This window comes from Culex quinquefasciatus, chromosome 3 (assembly GCF_015732765.1).
Source record: "Culex quinquefasciatus strain JHB chromosome 3, VPISU_Cqui_1.0_pri_paternal, whole genome shotgun sequence".
Classification (NCBI taxonomy): Eukaryota; Metazoa; Arthropoda; class Insecta; order Diptera; family Culicidae; genus Culex; species Culex quinquefasciatus.
In genome coordinates, this window is record NC_051863.1 from 156,833,053 (window position 1) to 156,855,026 (window position 21,974).

Below are 21,974 nucleotides of genomic sequence, written 5' to 3' on the forward strand. Positions count from 1 at the left end.
AGGTTAATTATCATAAAAAATGTTTTATTTTCTGAAACATGCTATTTAAAAAATCCAGTTACCAAAATAAGTTTGAAATGAAATCAAGTTATATAAAAATAAGTGCAAAATTTATTTTGAAAAAAAAAACATGATTAACATTGCAGTAAAAAATAATTTTATTTAAGTTTTTGTAATAACCACATGAACTTAGTAGATATGATTCCAATGCAAATAAAATTTAACGAATACCCTTTCAATAAATCAAAAAATCAACTAAGCAAAAATCACTTTATATAGCCGTAGCATGAACAAATTCTTCCAAGCGCAATTGAATTTGAAACACGTTTATCAATCTTTTACTCATCAAGCAAAAACAAATGCATCAAAGCCAACCGAATGCGCCCTAACAAAGTTTCACTTACTTGTGGATTCTCCAGTCAATCAAGTCCGACGAACGGCCGCGCTGATAAATGTCTGTGCAGATTCAGATAGAGTGCAGTAGATGCAAAATTCTTCGCCAATTAAAAACTACGGTTCGGCTAGTTGGCTGTCACAGGAAAATAATATACAAACATCTGGGAATGACATTTCACCGCAAATCAACAGTGTGTGTTTGTTGACGATCAGTGAAGAAGAGAGAGAGGAGAGCGAGCTTTCGGAGAGTATCAAGTTTGGTGGAGATCGCACCACTACACAGGTAATCGAGCTTTTTTGTTCGATCGTTGGTAGCTTTAAGCTTTGGGGTGAAAACAGTACGAAAGTTGAAATTCATGTTGAATATCGTTTTTCAACCAAAACTTAATTTCAAGTTGAATATGATACGAGTTAGTAGCACATACCTGAAGGCAATTATAACAGAAAAACAATTCGAACATTCAGATTATTTAGTCTTTTAATAGAAAAGTAAAACATTGAAAATAGTGTAAGCTTGTGTAGGAAACAATAGTTTCATTTAGATCACGCAGAACAATAGGTTTCACAAAATGATTTATTCTTAATTACAACTATCATATTGTATAATAAATTCTATACAAATAAAAAGGAATATGTAATACATATTATTTGTCATATGACTTAATTAGTGCTAGTTACAGAAACATTCCATTTTAAAAACAATTCTCATTTAAAAAAAAAACAAAGAAGCTCTTCAATAAAATTTGTTAAATTTTATAAAATTTTGATAACGGTGAAGGGTAAATTATAGTTTACTGTTAATTGTTACCATAAATTAACAATAAAATTGCTGAATCTTCAAAACAGCACGCTTATCATATATTTGAATATATGAAAATTTTGATTGCAAATTTGATCAAAAAAATGCACTTCAGAAACAAAATCCATGTTTTGATTCAAAATTCAATTTGCTATTAAGCCAGAGGCAAATTAAAAATAATATCAAAAATATTGATGTAGGTAAGGCAAAATGTTTTGATTTTTTGCTAAATCTAGCTATACATTTGAAAAGGGGTACAATCTGTGTTTTAAGCCTTTCAAAATGTTTGAATTGATCTCAAAGATTTGAACACATTTACATCAATAAGATTAGAAAATTGTACAATAGAGAAATACTCTATAACATCACATTTTTTGAACAAATTTGTATTATTTTTCACGGCGTGTTTTCTAGAACAAACTTTTCAGGAAAAAAATAGTCATCGCTACTTTCAAATGTGTCGTATTGAAAATTTTCTAAGCTTTTCGATGATTCTAAGAGCGAAATGTTTCATCGCGAAATTTCTGAGATATCTCTATTTTAAGTTTTTTGGTTTTTAATTTCTATATTATTTATTAGAAACTTTGTACTAACAGTTCAGAAAACTTATCAAATGATGTGTTTCATTTGTAATTTACTCATCAAAATGTGCAAAATAAGACAAGAAACAACTTTGTAGAAGGTTGCAAACCGCTAAACATTTTGGAAATTATGTTTTGTCTGAGTTTTTGAATATATGGGATTTATTCAGAAATTTAAATGATAAAACAGTGTAAAATATATTTTTTACCAAGAATTATTAGATTATAACATATTTTTGGTGTACAAATATCACGTGTCTGCTCTAATTTAGCTTGTTCAACCGAAACTTTGGCAGGTTTGTGATTGTGAATGGTATTATTGAATTTTAATGAATAAATTTGATATTTTCTTAAACAAACATTAACCAGGAACATAAATACAAATATGATTTAAAATCGAAAATGTACTACATATTACTGTTGCAAGCTTCAAATGTCATATTTTCATTAGTTTAAAATAAATACAAAATTTTATATAATGTTTACTTTTGAAAATGCACTTAAAAAGTGGCAATAAAACTCGAGTATTCAAATTCAGAATGCTGAAAATACCGTCACAATATTATTTATCATTTCAACAAAAAAAAATCAAACAGAAACTTCCGTTCCAAACTATTTGAACAAAAATCAGGAAATAAAACATTTTTTCAAAAAGAGGAGATTGAAGATGAGAGTCTAAAAAACTTTTTGAAATATTGTTAATTCCTTGATTATTTAATACAAAAAAAAAAATACATTTTATACAAATGAAAAGTATTTCTCCTAAAGCATGCAACAGTAGTTTGCAGTTCAATTTCGTGTATTAAACATTAACATGTTTTGTATCCATGCAACTGGTTAATGTTTGATTGAGGAAATATGATATTAATTCATAAAAATCTTGAAAAACCTCATCAATCTCAAACCTGAAAAAAATCGGTTGTATCAGCTAATTCCAAGCTGGATCAAAGCAGACCGGTGTTATTTGTATGTAATATGTATGTAATAATCTAGTTGTTCTTGTCAAAATAATATTTTAATGTGGTTTTATGATTTTAATTTCTGAATAAATCCCACATATTCATCAAATCGGTAAAAACTTCATTTTCAAAATGTTAAGCGGTTTGCAACCTTCTACAATGTTGTTTCTTGTCTTATTTTGCACATATTTATGAGTAAATGACACATGAAACACATCATTTGACAAGTTTCCTGGACTGCTATTTAAAAGTTTCCAATAAATGATTAAGGATTATAAAACAAAAAACTTTAAATATAGATATCTCAGAAATTTCCCGATGAAATATTTTGCTCTTAGAAGCATTGGAAAGCTGAGAAAAATTCCTATGACCGATTCTTCGGCTCCTTTTCAAAAAAAATCCAAGTTTTTTTCAGCGTTTTGGCTGTAGCGGCAAAATAAAAGAAGAAACCCCCCAATGTTATTACATATTTGGAAAGATAATTGATTTTCCTACAAAGAAATATCATGCAGAATGAACCATATAGTACCTGTGCTTCCCCTGAAATAAAAATGTAGCGTGACGGGACAACATCGTAAAACTGGACTTTTAAAAGGCACACTACAAAAATCGCTACAGTTTTGCCAGTTTGATTTTTAAAAACTTTTGCTCTTCTACACATTATCACAAATTAAAAAACGAATCTTTTGCTCCTTGAACTGAAAGAATTGGATGAAATTTGAGTTTTTGCCAGGCATTTCTTTTCGTGACGGGACAACGAAAGGAGCAGATTTATGAAAAAACTCCTCTCCCGTATAATGGCTTGCAGACCACTTTTGGCCAATGTTCTTGGCTTTTAAGGTAAGAAAACCCATTTAAAGCACATTGCAATTATTGCATCATAAGAAAAATGATTTTTTTCATATTAAAAATCATATTGGAAATTGAAAAATGTGACATTTTGGTGTAGCTTCGCTAAGAATCGGTCCTATAAGACACAGTTAATAGCAGCGATGACTATTTTTTCTCCTTAAGGTTGCCCAGAAAACACGCCGTGTTTTATTTAGGTGAAACTAATTCCCTGCATTCTATGTGCAAGAGGCCTTTTTGTATCATATGTTCATCAATTGCGCCAAAGTTTTGAATGGTGAAATATCTAGTCTAAAAAGTATATATTTTTTAAAATTAACGAAATCAGGGTCACACAACATTTTTAAAATTGATTTTGAAGTGCTAAACTGCCATTATTCGCGTAATTGTCCCATATCTTTTTTACGATTTTGACTTTTCACATTTTCAATTTCAGTTTGTCATATACTTCAAGAAAAATACATTAAATCTGGTACATTGTTCGAAAATTCATTTAAAACAACACCAAGTCTGTTTGTCACCTAACTAGCCCTGATTTCTCAACTTACGATAACTTTATTCGATTTACTATTTAAAAAAATCTAATGTAAAATTTTCATTTGTGTGCTTTTGTTGAAAATATTTTATTTTTAAAACATTTCACCAGGAAAGTGCGCATAACTCAAAAAACGGGGCACCTTATCAAATTAAATGTCAAAAATTCTACAACATATTGAAGCGGGATTGAGTAAAGCCTTAAATTGTTAAAATACCTTTCTAAAATGTTTTATTTAACGCTATGACTTAAATAGCCATTTAGTAAAAAAATGTTCAAAATTCTGTTGTTAATTAAAAAAGCTCCCCAATCTATTTTTGAACAGCCCTTATTATAGCCAACAACTTCGCCGAAGATATCAAAAATCCCTTCTCTAGTTACAGTATGATTAAACGATTCATAATCCCTAAAAGTTTCGAAAATTGAAAAGGGGTACAAAATACAAAATAAGTATAAATCTCGTGAGTTAAACCATTAAATTTATCAAATATCTGCAACAACTGAATTAGTGTGCTGGAGGAACTCTACATCATGGCTCCGAAAAAGGATTGGATGGTACTTAAACAAATGTTTTTATTTTTTTATTTTAAAAAATTTTTCAATTGAGACGATGATATAATTATGAGGATAATACAAACGATGTAGCACTTCAAGACACAATTTGTAGAAATAAAAGAAATACTTCAGCAAATTTTCATCTTTAATTTAACATTTAGCCATGATGGATGCGGTCACCTAAAACTTCTAGAGGAATTTTCTCAATAAATCAAACAACAATTATATATTTATAACAAAATGTTTACATCATTTATATTTACAAAAATAAAAACAAAAACAGATTCGCTCGAACTAAAACAAAAAAAATCTCATTTTCCTTACCTAACAGATCAACTTGGTAACTTGGAGTTGGACGGTAACTCAACGGAAGGAAAGTATTTGCAAAAAAGCCAATTTTACGTATCATTGTTGTTGTTTTTCTTCTGGTTATTACACAAAATTGCTAATACGACTGAGGAGGTTGCGAAAGCTGCTCCTATCTTGCTCACTGTAGATACAAACTTAACAACAATAAATTATTAGGATGATACAGGGTGCAGCTATTTGACGTCAGGGCTTGCGGGACTACCCAGCTATCAGCTCGCCGTTGATGTCCCTGTAGAGATCGTTATTGTTTCCGTACAGTCCTTCCGAGTCGACACAGTTTACGTTGGTCCACCAGTCGCACACCCGGACGGCCTAAAAACAAAAAAAATAGTTAATTTCGAGAGCTTTTTTCTGCAAATTCATATAGCATTAGCATATTGGTCAAGTCGAGCAATTCAAAGCGGGGGTTGCGACAATACTTGATTGAACACGGTTCCGTTGGGGCACAGGAACGAGAACATGTATCCGTTGGGCAGACACCAGTGCCAAACCTGGCAGCGGGCTTCAACGTCCGCGTAGTACCCGGGCACTTTGTCTGAACAGCGGAAGGTCAGCCCGGACGGGATGCGCTCGAAGGCCGGGTAGTCTACGTCCGGCTCGTAGCCGAAGATTTGCTGGAAAGAAAATAAAAAAGGGCATTTTGAGGAATATATTTATGTGGACAATTTTGTTTTGCAACAGGCGTGTTTTCTGCGCAACCATAAGGAGAAAAAATAGTCATCGCTACTTTCAAATGTGTCTTATAGGAAATTTTATCAGCTTTCCAATGCTTCTTAGAGCGAAATGTTTCATCGAGAAATTTTTTAGATATCTATATTTTAAGTTTTTTGGTTAAAAATCTATAATCATATATTGGAAACATTTAAATAACAGTCCAGGAAACTTGTCAAATGATGTGTTTCATGTGTCATTTACTCATCAAAATCTACAAAATAAGACAAGAAACAACTTTGTAGAAGGTTGCAATCCGCAAACCATTTTTAAAATGAAATTTTATCTAAATTTTCGAAGATATGGGATTTATTTAGAAATAAAAATCATAAAACCGTATTAAAGTATGATTTTTACAAGAACAAATAGATTATTACACAATTTTTGTGTGCAAATAACACCGGTCTTCTCTGATTCAGCTTGGAATTAGCTTATATAACCGACATTTTTGCAGGATTGAGATTGATAGGGTATTATTAGATTTTTATGAGTAAATATCATATTTCCTTAACCAAATATTAACCAGTTGCATGGATACAAAACAATTCTTGTTGTAAGCTTTAGGAGAATTACTTTGCCTCATGCAAATGATTGTTTAGTTTTTTTGTATCAAATGATCAAGGAATTACCAATATTTTAGGAGTCTATCTCTATTTTTTAATGTTTTAGATAAACCTTGATTTTTTCAAATAGTTTGGAAAGGAAGTTTCAGGTTGATTTTTTTTGTCAAAATAATATTCAATTTTTGTTCAAACAAAACAAAAGTTTGTGACTGTGTTTTCAGCATTCTAAGTTGAAAGACTCGAGTTTTGTTGCTATTTTTTAATGCATTTTCAACAGTAAACATTTTACAAAATTTTAATTGTATTTTATATTTATAAAAAAGACTTTTGGACAGTAATATGTAGTAAATTTTCGATTTTAAATCAAGCTTAATCAGAGCAGACACGTGATATTTGTACGCAACAATTATGTAATAATCTATTTGTTCTTGTAAAAATCATAATTTATTACGGTTTTATGATTTTAATTTCTGAATACATCCCATATCTTTAAAAACTCATGCAAAATATAATTTTCAAAATTTTTAGTGGTTTGCAATCTTCTACAAAGTTGTTTTTTGTCTCATTTTGTACATTTTGATGAGTAAATGACGCATGAAACACATCATTTGATAAGTTTTCTGAACTGTTAGTATAAAGTTTCCAATAAATATTAAAGGAATTTAAAACAAAAAACTTAAAATACAGATATCTCTGAAATTTCCCGATGAAACATTTCGCTCTTAGAAGCATTGGAAAGCTGAGAAAATTTCCTATAAGACACATTTAAAAGCAGCGATGACTATTTTTTCGTGAAAAGTTTGTTCTCGAAAACACGCCGTGACAACGTCATTTCTTAACATAAAAACATTTTCATTGCTTGTCGACACAACTTCGTTAAAAGCTAAATGATTGATGACGATTTGGTAAATTAATAATAAATACATCGACAAAACACTTTTCTAGAACTAAATTATTATTCAATGTTTAATTTTCAAAGCGAGAACATAAAATCGATGTTGGTCGTTGCAGATTTTTTTCAAAGTTTATGTCACCTCCCTGAGGCTCCCAACCCCAACCCCAAAATTTTCCCAAAAAATCAGTGTGCAGTTCACAGTACGGTCATCAAATTTTCACAGGACTTAATTTACCCAAGAAAACAATTTTGGAAATTCTGAGTTTTCCAGAGATTCCGATAAATTATCAAAATAATCACAAAACCAAGTTCAATACAGTTTATTAGTTTTTAATCATCCTTAGAGCTTAACATTTTAACTAATTCATTACCACTAGTTTTTAAAAAGAATTGAAGTAAATATTTAATCATTAAATTTTTGTACACATTTAGTTGCATCGAAGTTGTTGTTGTTAATTCATTTATTTCTGACAGCCTTCTTGGTCATTCGCATTCTAAATGAAACCAATTGATCAAAAAGAATATCATTTATATCAAAGCTATATTTTAAAACAAAGTTTATTTGATTTTTCTATCGAGCGTCTATAACAGAATAAATATCAAATAAAAAATAAATATTTTTCAAAATGTGTGTTGTGCTAAAACTCGGTGGAAGATAATGTGAAAAATGCATACAAACTATAAATCTTATATCAATGAAGCTTTGCAAAAAATGGAACACATACGAACGTAATATTCAATGGTTAACTAAAAAACCAAGAATTTGTGAAAAATAATCAAACTTTCAGACCGATTTCAGTATTTGTAAAACAATAATAATAGTACATTTTTCAAATTTTTCAGTACTGTTATTTCAAATCAAGCAAAACAGCCAACAGGAAAAAAAAATCTCACGGAATTGCAGGATAGAAGTTGCATTAAGTTGCAAAAATTAGATTTTTTCACCAAGATTCCTGGTCATTTAACGAGGTTCACCGAGTTGGATAAATGCGACGAGTGTTGACCAAATTAGGTTCTGCAATTATTTAGTTGCATTATTATTATTTTTTGTTGTTTTGAAAAAAACATATTTAATTTAGAGCGTCCAATTTCCCGGGGTTACAAATTTTCAGCCAATTTCCCGGGAAAACCCGGGAAATTTTAAATTTATTGAAAATTGTTATGATCTTGGTTTTAATTAATATTATGCAACAAAATTGCACAGGACATCAATGTTAATGGGTAATTCTCCGCCAACTCACACAGCAGTTGCCCCGACCCCTCTTCGATTTGCGTGAAACTTTGTCCTAAGGGGTAACTTTTGTCCCTGATCACGAATCCGAGGTCCGTTTTTTGATATCTCGTGACGGAGGGGCGGCACGACCCCTTCCATTTTTGAACATGCGAAAAAAGAGGTGTTTTTCAATAATTTGCAGCCTGAAACGGTGATGAGATAGAAATTTGGTGTCAAAAGGACTTTTATGTGAAATTAGACGCCCGATTTGATGGCGTACTCAGAATTCCGAAAAAACGTATTTTTCATCAAAAAAACACTAAAAAACGTTTTAAAAATTCTCCCATTTTCCGTTACTCGACTGTAAATTTTTTTGGAACATGTCATTTTATGGGAAATTCAATGTACTTTTCGAATCTACATTGACCCAAAAGGGTCATTTTTTCATTTAGAACAAAATTTTTAATTTTAAAATTTCGTGTTTTTTTCTAACTTTGCAGGGTTATTTTTTAGAGTGTAACAATGTTCTACAAAGTTGTAGAGCAGACAATTACAAAAATTTTGATATATAGACATAAGGGGTTTGCTTGTAAACATCACGAGTTATCGCGATTTTACGAAAAAAAGTTTTTAAAAAGTTGGTCGTCATCGATCATGGCCGTTCATGGTCACCCGCAACATACACGGACGACGAAACAAAGAGAAACGCAAAAAGTTACTTTTTCAAAACTTTTTTTCGTAAAATCGCGATAACTCGTAATGTTTATAAGCAAACCCCTTATGTTTACATATCAAAATTTTTGTAATTGTCTGCTCTACAACTTTGTGGAACATTGTTACACTCTAAAAAATAACCCTGCAAAGTTAGAAAAAACACGAAATTTTAAAATTAAAAATTTTGTTCTAAATGAAAAAATGACCCTTTTGGGTCATGTAAGATTCGAAAAGTACATTAAATTTCCCATAAAATGACATGTTCCAAAAAATTTTACAGTCGAGTAACGGAAAATGGGAGAATTTTTAAAACGTTTTTAGTGTTTTTTTCGATGAAAAATACGTTTTTTCGGAATTCTGAGTACGCCATCAAATTGGGCGTCTAATTTTACATAAAAGTCCCTTTGACACCAAATTTCTATCTGATCACCGTTTCAGGCTGCAAATTATTGAAAAACACCTCTTTTTTCGCATGTTCAAAAATGGAAGGGGTCGTACCGCCCCTCCGTCACGAGATATCAAAAAACGGACCTCGGATTCGTGATTAGGGACAAAAGTTACCCCTTAGGACAAAGTTTAACGCAAATCGAAGAGGGGTCGGGGCAACTTTTCCCGATTTCGTGTGAGTTGGTAGAGAATTACCCTAATGGATTAAATAAGTGTGAAGATCAATTAACAGCTTGACTGCATGTAAAAAATCATTCATCTACAAGAAAATTTATTTTGGTATTTTAAACTTGCCTCTGTGACCAGTTTATTGATATGAAAAAAAAACATGCAGAAATTATGTTCTTCATGACAAATACTGATTTCAGCTCTTGAACAAATGGTAAAGCTTTTTAGTGTTGGTTTTATTCCAAACAACCCAATGTTTTCAAATATTTTAAGCAAGCTTTGAATATATTTTTGCATTTTTTGAGAACAAACAATAGAAAGTATTTTTTCAATGATTTTTTGGTATTGTTATGCAACATGATTTAAATTATACGATAAATTAACATCATTCCACAAAAAGTCTTCTATTTCTTCACATTTAACTCTCTAACACGTGTAGTTGCACCAGCGCACACTGGGAAAAAAGGGACCCGTAGCCCCATGAATTAGATACCGCTGAAATTTTAACTTGGAAATATATGTTTATTATGTAAAAAAAATCCGGGGAATCGAATGGTGATGGTTTCGTCTGCCGGAGATAATGGGAAAGGGTCCATTTTGCCCAAATATCCCCCAAAATGCAACCTTTTTATATTATATGCTACATTACGAGAAATACCGCAGGTTTTTAGACTTCAAAATAAGTGAACTTTATGTAAAAAACTATGACAAATCGATTGGTGAAGGTTTCACGTGCCGGAGACACCGAGAAAGGTCTCATTTTGCCCCAATTAACCCTATATTCGATTTTTCATGTAATTTGCTCCACATCGTAAAGTGCCGCAGTTTTTCAGACTTCAAAATAAGTGAACTTTATGTAAAAAACCATGACAAATCGATTGGTGAAGGTTTCTTGTGCCGGAGATGCCGAGAAAGGTCTCATTTTGCCCCAATTAACCCTATATTCGATTTTTTCATGTAATTTGCTCCACATCGTAAAGTGCCGCAGTTTTTCAGACTTCAAAATAAGTGAACTTTATGTAAAAAACCATGACAAATCGATTGGTGAAGGTTTCACGTGCCGGAGACACCGAGAAAGGTCTTATTTTGCCCCAATTAAACCTATATTCGATTTTTCATGTAATTTGCTCCACATCGTAAAGTGCCGCAGTTTTTCAGACTTCAAAATAGGTGAACTTTATGTAAAAAACTATGACAAATCGATTGGTGAAAGTTTCACGTGCCGGAGACACCGAGAAAGGTCTTATTTTGCCCCAATTAACCCTATATTCGATTTTTTCATGTAATTTGCTCCACATCGTAAAGTGCCGCAGTTTTTCAGACTTCAAAATAAGTGAACTTTATGTAAAAAACCATGACAAATCGATTGGTGAAGGTTTCACGTGCCGGAGATAATGGGAAAGGGTCCATTTTGCCCCAATTATCCATATATTCGATTTTTTCATGTAATTTGCTCCACATCGTAAAGTGCCGCAGTTTTTTAGACTTCAAAATAAGTGAACTTTATGTAAAAAACCATGACAAATCGATTGGTGAAAGTTTTTATGCACCGGAGACACCAGAAATAGGTCCGTTTGCCCCAAATGTCCCTTATATGGAAAAATGTGCATTTCCTAACATTATTCATCAATAAAGAAATCGATGGTGTTCGAACGAAAGTTGGTATCGGACATTTTCGGGTCCGACCAAGTCAGCGATAGCCTCATTATGTCCAATAAATTGGCTTCAGGAGTCGTTTTACGAGCGAGGTGAGTCCGAGCTTGTTTGTAACGTTCGTGTGTATGCTCGCCTGATTGCTCATCATAGAAGCACAACGGGTAAGGCTGCAATGTTTAATATTTTTAGAATAAGTGATTTTTTCAAACTACATAACACTTCTAAATTAGATTAAAAAATCGAATATAGGGTCATTTGGGGCAAAATGAGACCTTTCCCGGTGTCTCCGGCACGCGAAACCTTCACCAATCGATTTGTCATGGTTTTTTACATAAATTTCACTTATTTTGAAGTCTGAAAAACTGCGGCACTTTACGATGTGGAGCAAATTACATGGAAAATTGAATATAGGGTTAATTGAGGCAAAATAAGACCTTTCTCGGTGTCTCCGACACGTGAAACCTTCACCGATCGATTTGTCATGGTTTTTACATAAAGTTCACTTATTTTGAAGTCTGAAAACTGCAGCACTTTACGATGTGAAGCAAATTACATGAAAAAATCGAATATAGGGTTAATTGGGGCAAAATAAGACCTTTCTCGGTGTCTCCGGCACGTGAAACCTTCACCAATCGATTTGTCATGGTTTTTTACATAAAGTTCACTTATTTTGAAGTCTGAAAAACTGCGGCACTTTACGATGTGGAGCAAATTACATGAAAAAATCGAATATAGGGTTAATTGGGGCAAAATGAGACCTTTCTCGGCGTCTCCGGCACGTGAAACCTTCACCTATCGATTTGTCATGGTTTTTTACATAAAGTTCACTTATTTTGAAGTCTGAAAAACTGCGGCACTTTACGATGTGGAGCAAATTACATGAAAAAATCGAATATAGGGTTAATTGGGGCAAAATGAGACCTTTCTCGGCGTCTCCGGCACGTGAAACCTTCACCTATCGATTTGTCATGGTTTTTTACATAAAGTTCACTTATTTTGAAGTCTGAAAAACTGCGGCACTTTACGATGTGGAGCAAATTACATGAAAAATCGAATATAGGGTTAATTGGGGCAAAATGAGACCTTTCTCGGTGTCTCCGGCACGTGAAACCTTCACCAATCGATTTGTCATGGTTTTTTACATAAAGTTCACTTATTTTGAAGTCTGAAAAACTGCGGCACTTTACGATGTGGAGCAAATTACATGAAAAATCGAATATAGGGTTAATTGGGGCAAAATGAGACCTTTCTCGGTGTCTCCGGCACGTGAAACCTTCACCAATCGATTTGTCATAGTTTTTTACATAAAGTTCACTTATTTTGAAGTCTAAAAACCTGCGGTATTTCTCGTAATGTAGCATATAATATAAAAAGGTTGCATTTTAGGGGATATTTGGGCAAAATGGACCCTTTCCCATTATCTCCGGCAGATGAAACCATCACCATTCGATTCCCCGGATTTTTTTACATAATAAACATATATTTCCAAGTTAAAATTTCAGCGGCATCTAATTCATGGGGCTACGGGTCCCTTTTTTCCCAGTGTGCAGCGCTCCGTAATTCTTTTACTTCAAATTGTAATTTCTTAAGTGAGCAACTCTCTACGAAATCGGCCGATTTCGACCATTTTAATTTTTTGTATTTTTTTATTTGACTTTAACTTTGTGGGGGCCTTCCCTATGACCAAATAAGCTATTTTGCGTCATTGGTTCACCCATACAAGTCTCCATACAATTTTGGCTGCTGTCCATACAAAAATGGTATGTAAATATTCAAACAGCTGTAACTTTTGAGTGAATTTTCTGATCAATTTGGTTTCTTCGGCAAAGTTGTAGGTATTGTTGAGGACTTTTGAGAACACTTTTGAGGTACACGGAAAAAAAAATTTGCAGATTTTTTTATCAACATTTTTTTTACTAAAACTCAATTTCCCAAAATACGTAATTTTTGATTTTCGAGATTTTTTGATATGTTTTAAGGGACGAAAATCCGCAACTTTTGAGCTATAGAGAAACATGGTCAACAAATCTGCCGCCGAGTTATGATTTTTTGAAAAAATAGTGATTTTTGGAAAAATTGAGGTTTTATGCAAAAACAAGTTTGACATTACTTTTTAATGCAAAATTGAATTTGCAATCGAAAAGTACTTTACAGATTTTTTGATAAAGGGCTCCGTTTTCAAGATATAGCCACCGAAAGTTTGATTTCTAATGACGATATCTCAGCAATTAATGGTCTGATTTTCAATGTTAATACATGAAATTTTCGTGAAATTTTCCGATCTTTTCGAAAAAAAATATTTTGAAAATTTGAAAAAACAGCCAGCGACAAGTTAAGACGTGTTTTGCTCGTGTTGTCATCTGGCGTGCTTGGAAGTTTTTGACAGATGGAGGTGGAGGAATCCTCCGAGGAGGAAGATTTTCGTCCCGTCCGCGGGAATCGGAAGCGGAAGAAGTCCAGCGAGGTCACTGGAATCGGCATCGAAGGAGAAAAAGTTGAGAAGACCCTGCTCAACAACAACAAGTTCAGCCCGCTAGCGGATAACAAAAACAACAACAATGCCTGCCCAGCAGGAGGAGGGGACGCCCCGGCGGTTCCACCACCCGGCCAGTCGGCAGGTAAACAAAAGCAACCACCTTTGGTGGTGAAGAACACTGCGGATTTTTACAAGCTCGTGGCGATAGTGGAAAGTTGTAAATTAGGTTTCAAACGAAATCATCGGGTGGTTCTTCGTGGTTTTCCTGATGAACTGAAACCGGACGAAGTCAAGTACCTTCTGAAGAGGGATCTCAAGCTGGACGCGCTGGAGGTGCATGTCATCAAGCGGAAGGAAAATTCCACCGTGGACGAAACTCCGTACATTGTGGTCTTCCCCAAGGGATACACCAATCTGAAGAAGCTCTCTGCAATGAAAGTTGTGGCAAGCACTATCATCCGGTGGGAGGCCTACCGGAACAAGCGGCCGAACGTGACCCAGTGCAGGAACTGCTTGCAGCTGGGTCATGGAACCAGGAACTGTCACCTGAAAGGCAGGTGCAACAACTGTGGGGGTCCCCATAAGACGGACGAGTGCAAAGTCCAAGAAGCCGAGCCGAAGCGGTGTGCCAACTGCTCTGGAGCCCACGAAGCCACGGACCGCAGCTGCCCCAAGCGTGCGGACTTCATCCAGAGGCGCCAGCAGGCGTCGAAACCGAAACCGCCGGCAAGGAAGGCGGAGAAGCAGAGTCCAGCAGTTCCGGCGTTTACGCCGGCAGAGTTCCCTCCGCTGCCGGGCACAGTTCCGGACGGAAAATCCAAGGATCGCCCTCGTCCCGCAGGAAGCAGCCAAGGTGGCCCCCGAGACGGTGGAGCCACGGAGAAGGAAGCCGGGGAGGTACTCTACAGTTCGGCTGAGCTGTGGGGGATTTTCTCCGAGTACATCGGCAGGTTCAAGACCTGCAAGACCCGCTTGGACCAAGTAACCCTCGTCAGTTACATGATCTCCAAGTATGGAATTTAAGGAGTTTTTTTTTGTTATTATATATTGTTTTACTGATCCTCGGTCCCAACCTGGTCACAGCACCTAAAAGGACCTAATAAAAATAAGTTAAGCATTTTTTTTTTTAAAGAGGGCCAAATATTGAATATTACGCCCAGAAATAATTCGGATATCATAATTTCTGATAATCGGATTAATTATATATAAACCAAACAATACATTTAATTGAACAAAATCATGTTGAATTTGTTCATTTATTAGTTTTTCAGAGCATTTTCAAAAAATAGTTCCAAAAAATTGCAAATTTCCCGGGAAACGGGAAATTATTTTTTTTCGGGAAATCCCGGGATGGAAAATTGGAAGCTCTAATTTAATTGGAAATTCAAATTAAATGTCCATGTGTTCAGGTTATTCACCATTCAAATCAAAACAACATTTTCGATAGAAGTGCTGAAATGCTGAACTTTTCAGCACCCATTTCAAATTTGTTATAAATTGTCATCGAAATTTCTTCCTTTTTGGAATAAGAACTTTGTCTAATTGATGGAATTTCGTGTTGTTTTAATTATCTCCCTCACCGATGGGAAAATCACCGCACATCGGCAACATCCAAACCTTGGTCGACAACGAGTTGCCCCATCCAGCCCTAGTGTTGAGCGACAATTGGTTCACATCCAAACGCGTCTTAACGTTTGAAACATAATGACCCATAAAGTGGCAATTTGTCTTGCCATTGCTCCAAATAAGACGACCCAGCCGAGAGGAGTCACGACAGCAGCGGACAGTGGACGACTCTCCTCATGCCACCAAATGCATGGGAAAATTTGCAACAGGGGGCGTGAAATTCAAATTGTGGCCTTTGTGGCTGTGGGGATGTGACTACAATATGACAACGTCAGTCTGTGAGGGGTCTCAAGTTCAAGCTATACCCCCCCCTGATGGGGAGTACCCTTGCATGTATCTCAGCCAAAACATCCTCGGATTTCAATTCGCTCTAAGCTGTTTATGGTGATAATTAGTCTCAAGTGGTCTTATTAGATGGTATCAACTGCCAAACAAAGCAGGTTTACCTTGAATGGCGAGGTTAACATATAGGTCTAAATTCAAACATAGTTTTGTATTTTACTTTTTTGAGTTTTAAGAATTTTCATTTTCATCGAGAATAACCAATTCATAACAAATATAAAATCAAAGCTCTAACAATAACAAATGTTTGTTCAAAATATTTGGTTAAACTTTATTATCAGGAATGAAATGAAAAAATCCATTCTTTCTGCATATTCTAGTCTTCCATAAATTTGAAATTTATAATTAAAGACATTAATTTTCAAATGGCAAACTCATCCATCAAAAAACCATCGGATAAAATACAGCCTAAGCTTGTCACGATTGGCCTGAACCAGTAATCTGAATTAAACCCAGCTTGGCAGCTTGGCTGATCTTCGCTTGAACCTTAGCCGCCGGGGCCCCAGCTATCGAAATCGTAATTCTATGATATAACTTGGCTCGAATCTTGAGAGTTTTGTTTGTTTTTCTCTCGCTGAGGGGGTGCATTCCGCCGTCGTTTGCAGCCGAAGCAGATGCAATCGAGATGAACAGCAACTTAACAGAAGAGTGCTTAATTTGCCGCCGAAAAGTGCAGCAAAAAAAAGTGGAGAGATAGAAAAGATGGAATGAAAATAAAGGTGAAATGAGGAGGGAAAATATTTGCACTGCTTGGCTTTAGCTTGAAAGAAGTTTGATTGGAATGAAATTGAGTAAATTTTAAGCAAACATAACAATGAAACCACACTTTGGAAATGGATCCAAACTCACGCCTAGAAGGAAGAAAGGGCTATGTTAGACAAGGGAGGGGATACCCCCGGCTCGATTCTTTAGGCAAAATTTTACAAATTTTAAGCCAAATCGGATAAGGTTGCTATAGACAGCACAGAAAAAAAATGATGGTAATATTCATCAGGAAATGGTGACAGATTTTGTGGCTAAAAAAATGATGAATTTTACCCTAGAAAATGATGAATTTTCATCAGTTTTTGATGAATACTCATCAGGTTCACATTTTTACACATTTTTTATGTAATATTACTCAAAAAAAGAGGTAATATTCAACCTACCAAGTTTTCAACATTCCAAAATTCAACTTTTTTCTACTGTGTGTTGAAGTTGGTGTAAAATATCTTTTCATGCAAAAACGTCTTCTTTAAATCGCTAATAACTCGTCAGGGTTAACTCGGATCGTTTCGGGGCTTCGACAAAGTTGATTGTCATAAAATTTCAAATAAGAATCTCACACTTGACAATGATCCGACACATTCAACACCGCCTTTTGGTGTAACTTTTAAATTTTTGCTATTCTCCATACATTTTTTTCGATTTTTTCCATACAAATTTCAACGATAAAAAGTGACCCTTAACCCTACACCGATTTATTTAAACGAGATTTACTCATCAAAATTTTCCTTCAAATGTTCCAACCGCGACCATTAGAACAGAAAAAAATTCACTGTTCAAATTTTGAGAAATTGGCAAACACAAAAAAAGGCTTGTCACCACCAAATCCCAAATAATATCCCTTCATACAAATTTCTTACTTAAATCAAGCTAATATGAAAATTGTTCACAGTTAAAATTAGAGCACATTTCCTCCTTTCGTATTGAGAAACAAACTTTGAATTTTAAATGCAGTTGATAATTAATTCATTTTGGTTGAACTCGGTTCTACGGACAGGCAAATTTTGAAACAAAATCAATTTATTTGTGGTGCAGGCCAACTGAGTATAATGAAGTTTTCTTCAGAATTGAACTTTGAGTTTTGTACCCTTAATTTAAATTTAACCCTTTCAGACCTGATGGGCCATAAAAGAAAAAATCATAAGCTAGTTTATAATTTTTCCATCAGTTACATAAAAATATTTGAAAAATAAATTCAGGTCTACATTTATCCTTAAAGTGCTGGAAAAATCGAGTAACAAACAACTTTTTTTCAACTCCAAAAAAAGCACTTTGGAATATGATTTCGCAGCGTTTAGCGTCCGTGTGTTTGATCAACTCAAAACCCAAAACGGTGTCAAAAAGTTTTACATTTCGATAAAATTGCTGAAATCTTATGTTAAGGAAGAGATAAAAAATTAAGTATTTCTTAAATAGAATTGCAAAATAGTACTTTTTGCACGGATAAACGCGATTCCGAAAAATACATTTGAATGAGTTTTTAAGTAAAAGAAACATATTTGTTTTCCATGCGTCCAGTCTATTCAACGACTTTTTGAACCGAGTAGTCCATTGATCAGTGCGTTTCTTACAGTTTTTAGATTAAAAGTGAAAAAATTACTTCACATAAACGTTTATCATGATTTTTTCTAATGTCATATTTAAATAAAACACACACATTTTTTTAAATAGGCGTATTAACATTTAATAAACACATCGTATAAATTTCAATTGGGGTAAATAAATAGTTGCAACTTTATTTAAGATTCAAATATATTTTTTTTAATCATTAAAATATCAAGTCCATTGCCATCAAAACCGTTTTGAAGCATTATGCATCAACCAATTTTCACATTTACTATGAAATTTGTTCTACTTGAAGATATTTTTAAATCCCATTTGAATAATAGTTAACTTGTAATAAATATCAAAGTAATTGAAAATTACAGTAAAATACAGTCCAGTATCGGTTACCTTGTTTATCCTAAGTTTCTATTATCCGAAGGTTTGTATGTGACTTGTGAAAAAACTTGTTTTCGTTTTATTCTATTTTCTTACTTTTAACATTTTGGCCACCATGTTGGATCTACAAATTATAATTCAGTTTAGTGTAGTTTAAGGGTCATAATTAAGCTTGAGTGATTCGTCAAAAAATCAGATAATCAAAGTTAAATTTTAAGGTCTTCGTATAATCGAGTCTATATTGTATACATATTTAACCAACTTTTACCACTTTTCAAAATTGTTAAAAAATACTTCTTGAGCTACTTTGAACACTTCCTTACCAAGCTCAATATGATTCCATATCATTCCGTTTGTGCTTGACTATTTTTCATATATAAAAAAAAACAAATCATACTATCGATGTCAACCCATCTATCAAAGTCACCTCGGTTTACGGTAGTGTTTAAAATTGTTTGAATCTCAATTGCTTATATAGAATTTTTATTTTTAACTGATGAAGATTGATTTCAATGGGGGAAATTTTCTTTTTTTAAACCGGGTTTGAGAATGTTCAGACATATTTTGGGTAAAAATTCCGGAATGGCCCATTCTCCAGAATTCCATTTCCCACAAATGTTTACTGTTAATAATTTACGAAAAAAGTTTGTCCTTCTCTTTGAATTCTTCAAATCTTATGATCAATATGAAATTCACAATTTTCTTAAATAATTTAACCTTTTTAAAGGGAAACAACAAAAATAAACAATTCTTAGGAATTGTTTATTCTACAGAATAGCTTATTTTGTAGAATGGTTCATTCTGGGATTCCATACAAATCATCAAATTCAGATTCCATTCCAAATTCTTAAATAGGTACTATGTTAATAACTTTATATTGAAGCAAATGAAACATGGTTAAAATAATTTGAAGGATTGCGCCGTATAAATCATGCTTTAAAAATACAAATTAGACACATAACACTTTTCATCACTTCATTTCCATCCTTCAGTTTTGTTACATTACCCCACTGATTTGATGATCCTTCAGCAGATACACTCCAAACACGGACACGATGACGATGTACTTCCACATTGTTACGGCTTCTGCTGCTGTTTGTTGTCAGTCGAATAAGTCCAGCACTCCTTCGCTAATTTCAGCCTACTGGATCCTGCTCTGCTCACCACCACCTTCCAGCTATGCTTCCTGTTTCCTGCGGCACGTTTTGCTCCGTTTTAAACGAACTAATTCAACCACCAACTTCTACAGACTGTTCACTTTGTTAGGATTTAGTGTTTGCAAAAAAGCCTATAATTTCACTCAGTTTTGCTTCTTCTTTTTTTCCTACAACAATGATTCCAACAGTTAGTTCAGGAAGTGCACCGAATCCAACTCCAGACACCACAAATTCCACACACTTTGCGCCGGCAATTTTATGTAATTAATTAATCCTCTCAGTTGCACCGATTTACCATTGAATGGTTCACACAAATTTTCGAGGGGCGCGCTTCTTCACGTTCAGTTCCCGCCAACAGCTTCTTCGCCACCCTCGCCGGTAGTAGTTCAAGTGTGGCTTCACGATGCTGCTGCAGATGATCGGCTCAGCTCTCAATCAGCATCTCATTTGCACAATTTTCATCTCGATCTTCACTAAAGCTTCCGCCGATTCAACACTGTGTCACTTTTTTTTTTTTGTTGAAGTTGTTCAAATTGTTCGGTCCACAAAATGCGTAATCACTTGTTAAGGTTTAACTCCTTTTAAATTCCGACAATTTTCCGCGCCCATTCACTAACTCAATTGATTGACGAGTTGATTCACCACACCACCACAAAAAACGCCGCTTCTTCACCAAAAGCTCTCTTCTTCCTCTCTGGAGTTTAAACGAATAGTCAACCGACCAACCACAAACTGCAGCAGCAAGAAAGCATAAACCATCCCCGGCGAGATTAGCAGATCAAATGAACATGCAGCGTGGTGCGGCGGAGGAATTTATACATTAACACCACCCCCACCGACGGGGGGGAAAACGGAGAGCTTTGGGGGTGCGTGAAGAATGACGACGACGATGCGATGCTTAGAAGCCGGTGAGCTTTACCGCGTGAGCTTTTTGCTTGCGGAGACAACTGACCGTGGAAGTGTTGAGAATAAATTAGACTAGTTAATTGTTGTGAAATTAATCAATCTGAATAATTATAATACTGGAAAATTGATTAAGTAGTAGTACAATTAAAATTGCAACTAAACAATTAAACAATTAAACAATTAAACAATTAAACAATTAAACAATTAAACAATTAAACAATTAAACAATTAAACAATTAAACAATTAAACAATTAAACAATTAAACAATTAAACAATTAAACAATTAAACAATTAAACAATTAAACAATTAAACAATTAAACAATTAAACAATTAAACAATTAAACAATTAAACAATTAAACAATTAAACAATTAAACAATTAAACAATTAAACAATTAAACAATTAAATAGTTAAACAATTAAACAATTAAACAATTAAACAATTAAACAATTAAACAATTAAATAATTAAACAATTAAACAATTAAACAATTAAACAATTAAACAATTAAACAATTAAACAATTAAACAATTAAACAATTAAACAATTAAACAATTAAACAATTAAACAATTAAAAAATTGGCATTGTAAATTGTAAATTGTAAATTGTAAATTGTAAATTGTAAATTGTAAATTGTAAATTGTAAATTGTAAATTGTAAATTGTAAATTGTAAATTGTAAATTGTAAATTGTAAATTGTAAATTGTAAATTGTAAATTGTAAATTGTAAATTGTAAATTGTAAATTGTAAATTGTAAATTGTAAATTGTAAATTGTAAATTGTAAATTGTAAATTGTAAATTGTAAATTGTAAATTGTAAATTGTAAATTGTAAATTGTAAATTGTAAATTGTAAATTGTAAATTGTAAATTGTAAATTGTAAATTGTAAATTGTAAATTGTAAATTGTAAATTGTAAATTGTAAATTGTAAATTGTAAATTGTAAATTGTAAATTGTAAATTGTAAATTGTAAATTGTAAATTATAAATTGTAAATTGTAAATTGTAAATTGTAAATTGTAAATTGTAAATTGTAAATTGTAAATTGTAAATTGTAAATTGTAAATTGTAAATTGTAAATTGTAAATTGTAAATTGTAAATTGTAAATTGTAAATTGTAAATTGTAAATTATAAATTGTAAATTGTAAATTGTAAATTGTAAATTGTAAATTGTAAATTGTAAATTGTAAATTGTAAATTGTAAATTGTAAATTGTAAATTGTAAATTGTAAATTGTAAATTGTAAATTAAATTGTAAATTGTAAATTGTAAATTGTAAATTGTAAATTGTAAATTGTAAATTGTAAATTGTAAATTGTAAATTGTAAATTGTAAATTGTAAATTGT

At 33.2% G+C, this 21,974-nt stretch overlaps 2 protein-coding genes across 2 annotated transcripts in view; both read right to left on the reverse strand.

Moving 5' to 3' along the window:
• LOC119769411 overlaps nt 1–580 on the reverse strand; it is a 39,436-nt gene extending 38,856 nt beyond the window's left edge. Inside the window, exon 1 of the mRNA XM_038261718.1 lies at nt 405–580. The gene's annotated coding sequence lies outside the window, so the exon portion shown is untranslated. The remainder of the gene's footprint in view (nt 1–404) is intronic.
• A 4,386-nt stretch (nt 581–4,966) lies between these two features.
• LOC119770834 (U-scoloptoxin(01)-Er1a) lies at nt 4,967–20,486 on the reverse strand. The gene is made up of 3 exons (XM_038266391.1): nt 19,567–20,486; nt 5,463–5,657; nt 4,967–5,355 (listed from the first exon to the last, which is right to left on the reverse strand). Exons 1-3 carry the CDS (start codon nt 19,633–19,635, stop codon nt 5,242–5,244), a joined length of 378 nt encoding a protein of 125 aa, XP_038122319.1. The 5' UTR covers nt 19,636–20,486; the 3' UTR covers nt 4,967–5,241.
• Nucleotides 20,487–21,974: the final 1,488 nt, after the last annotated feature.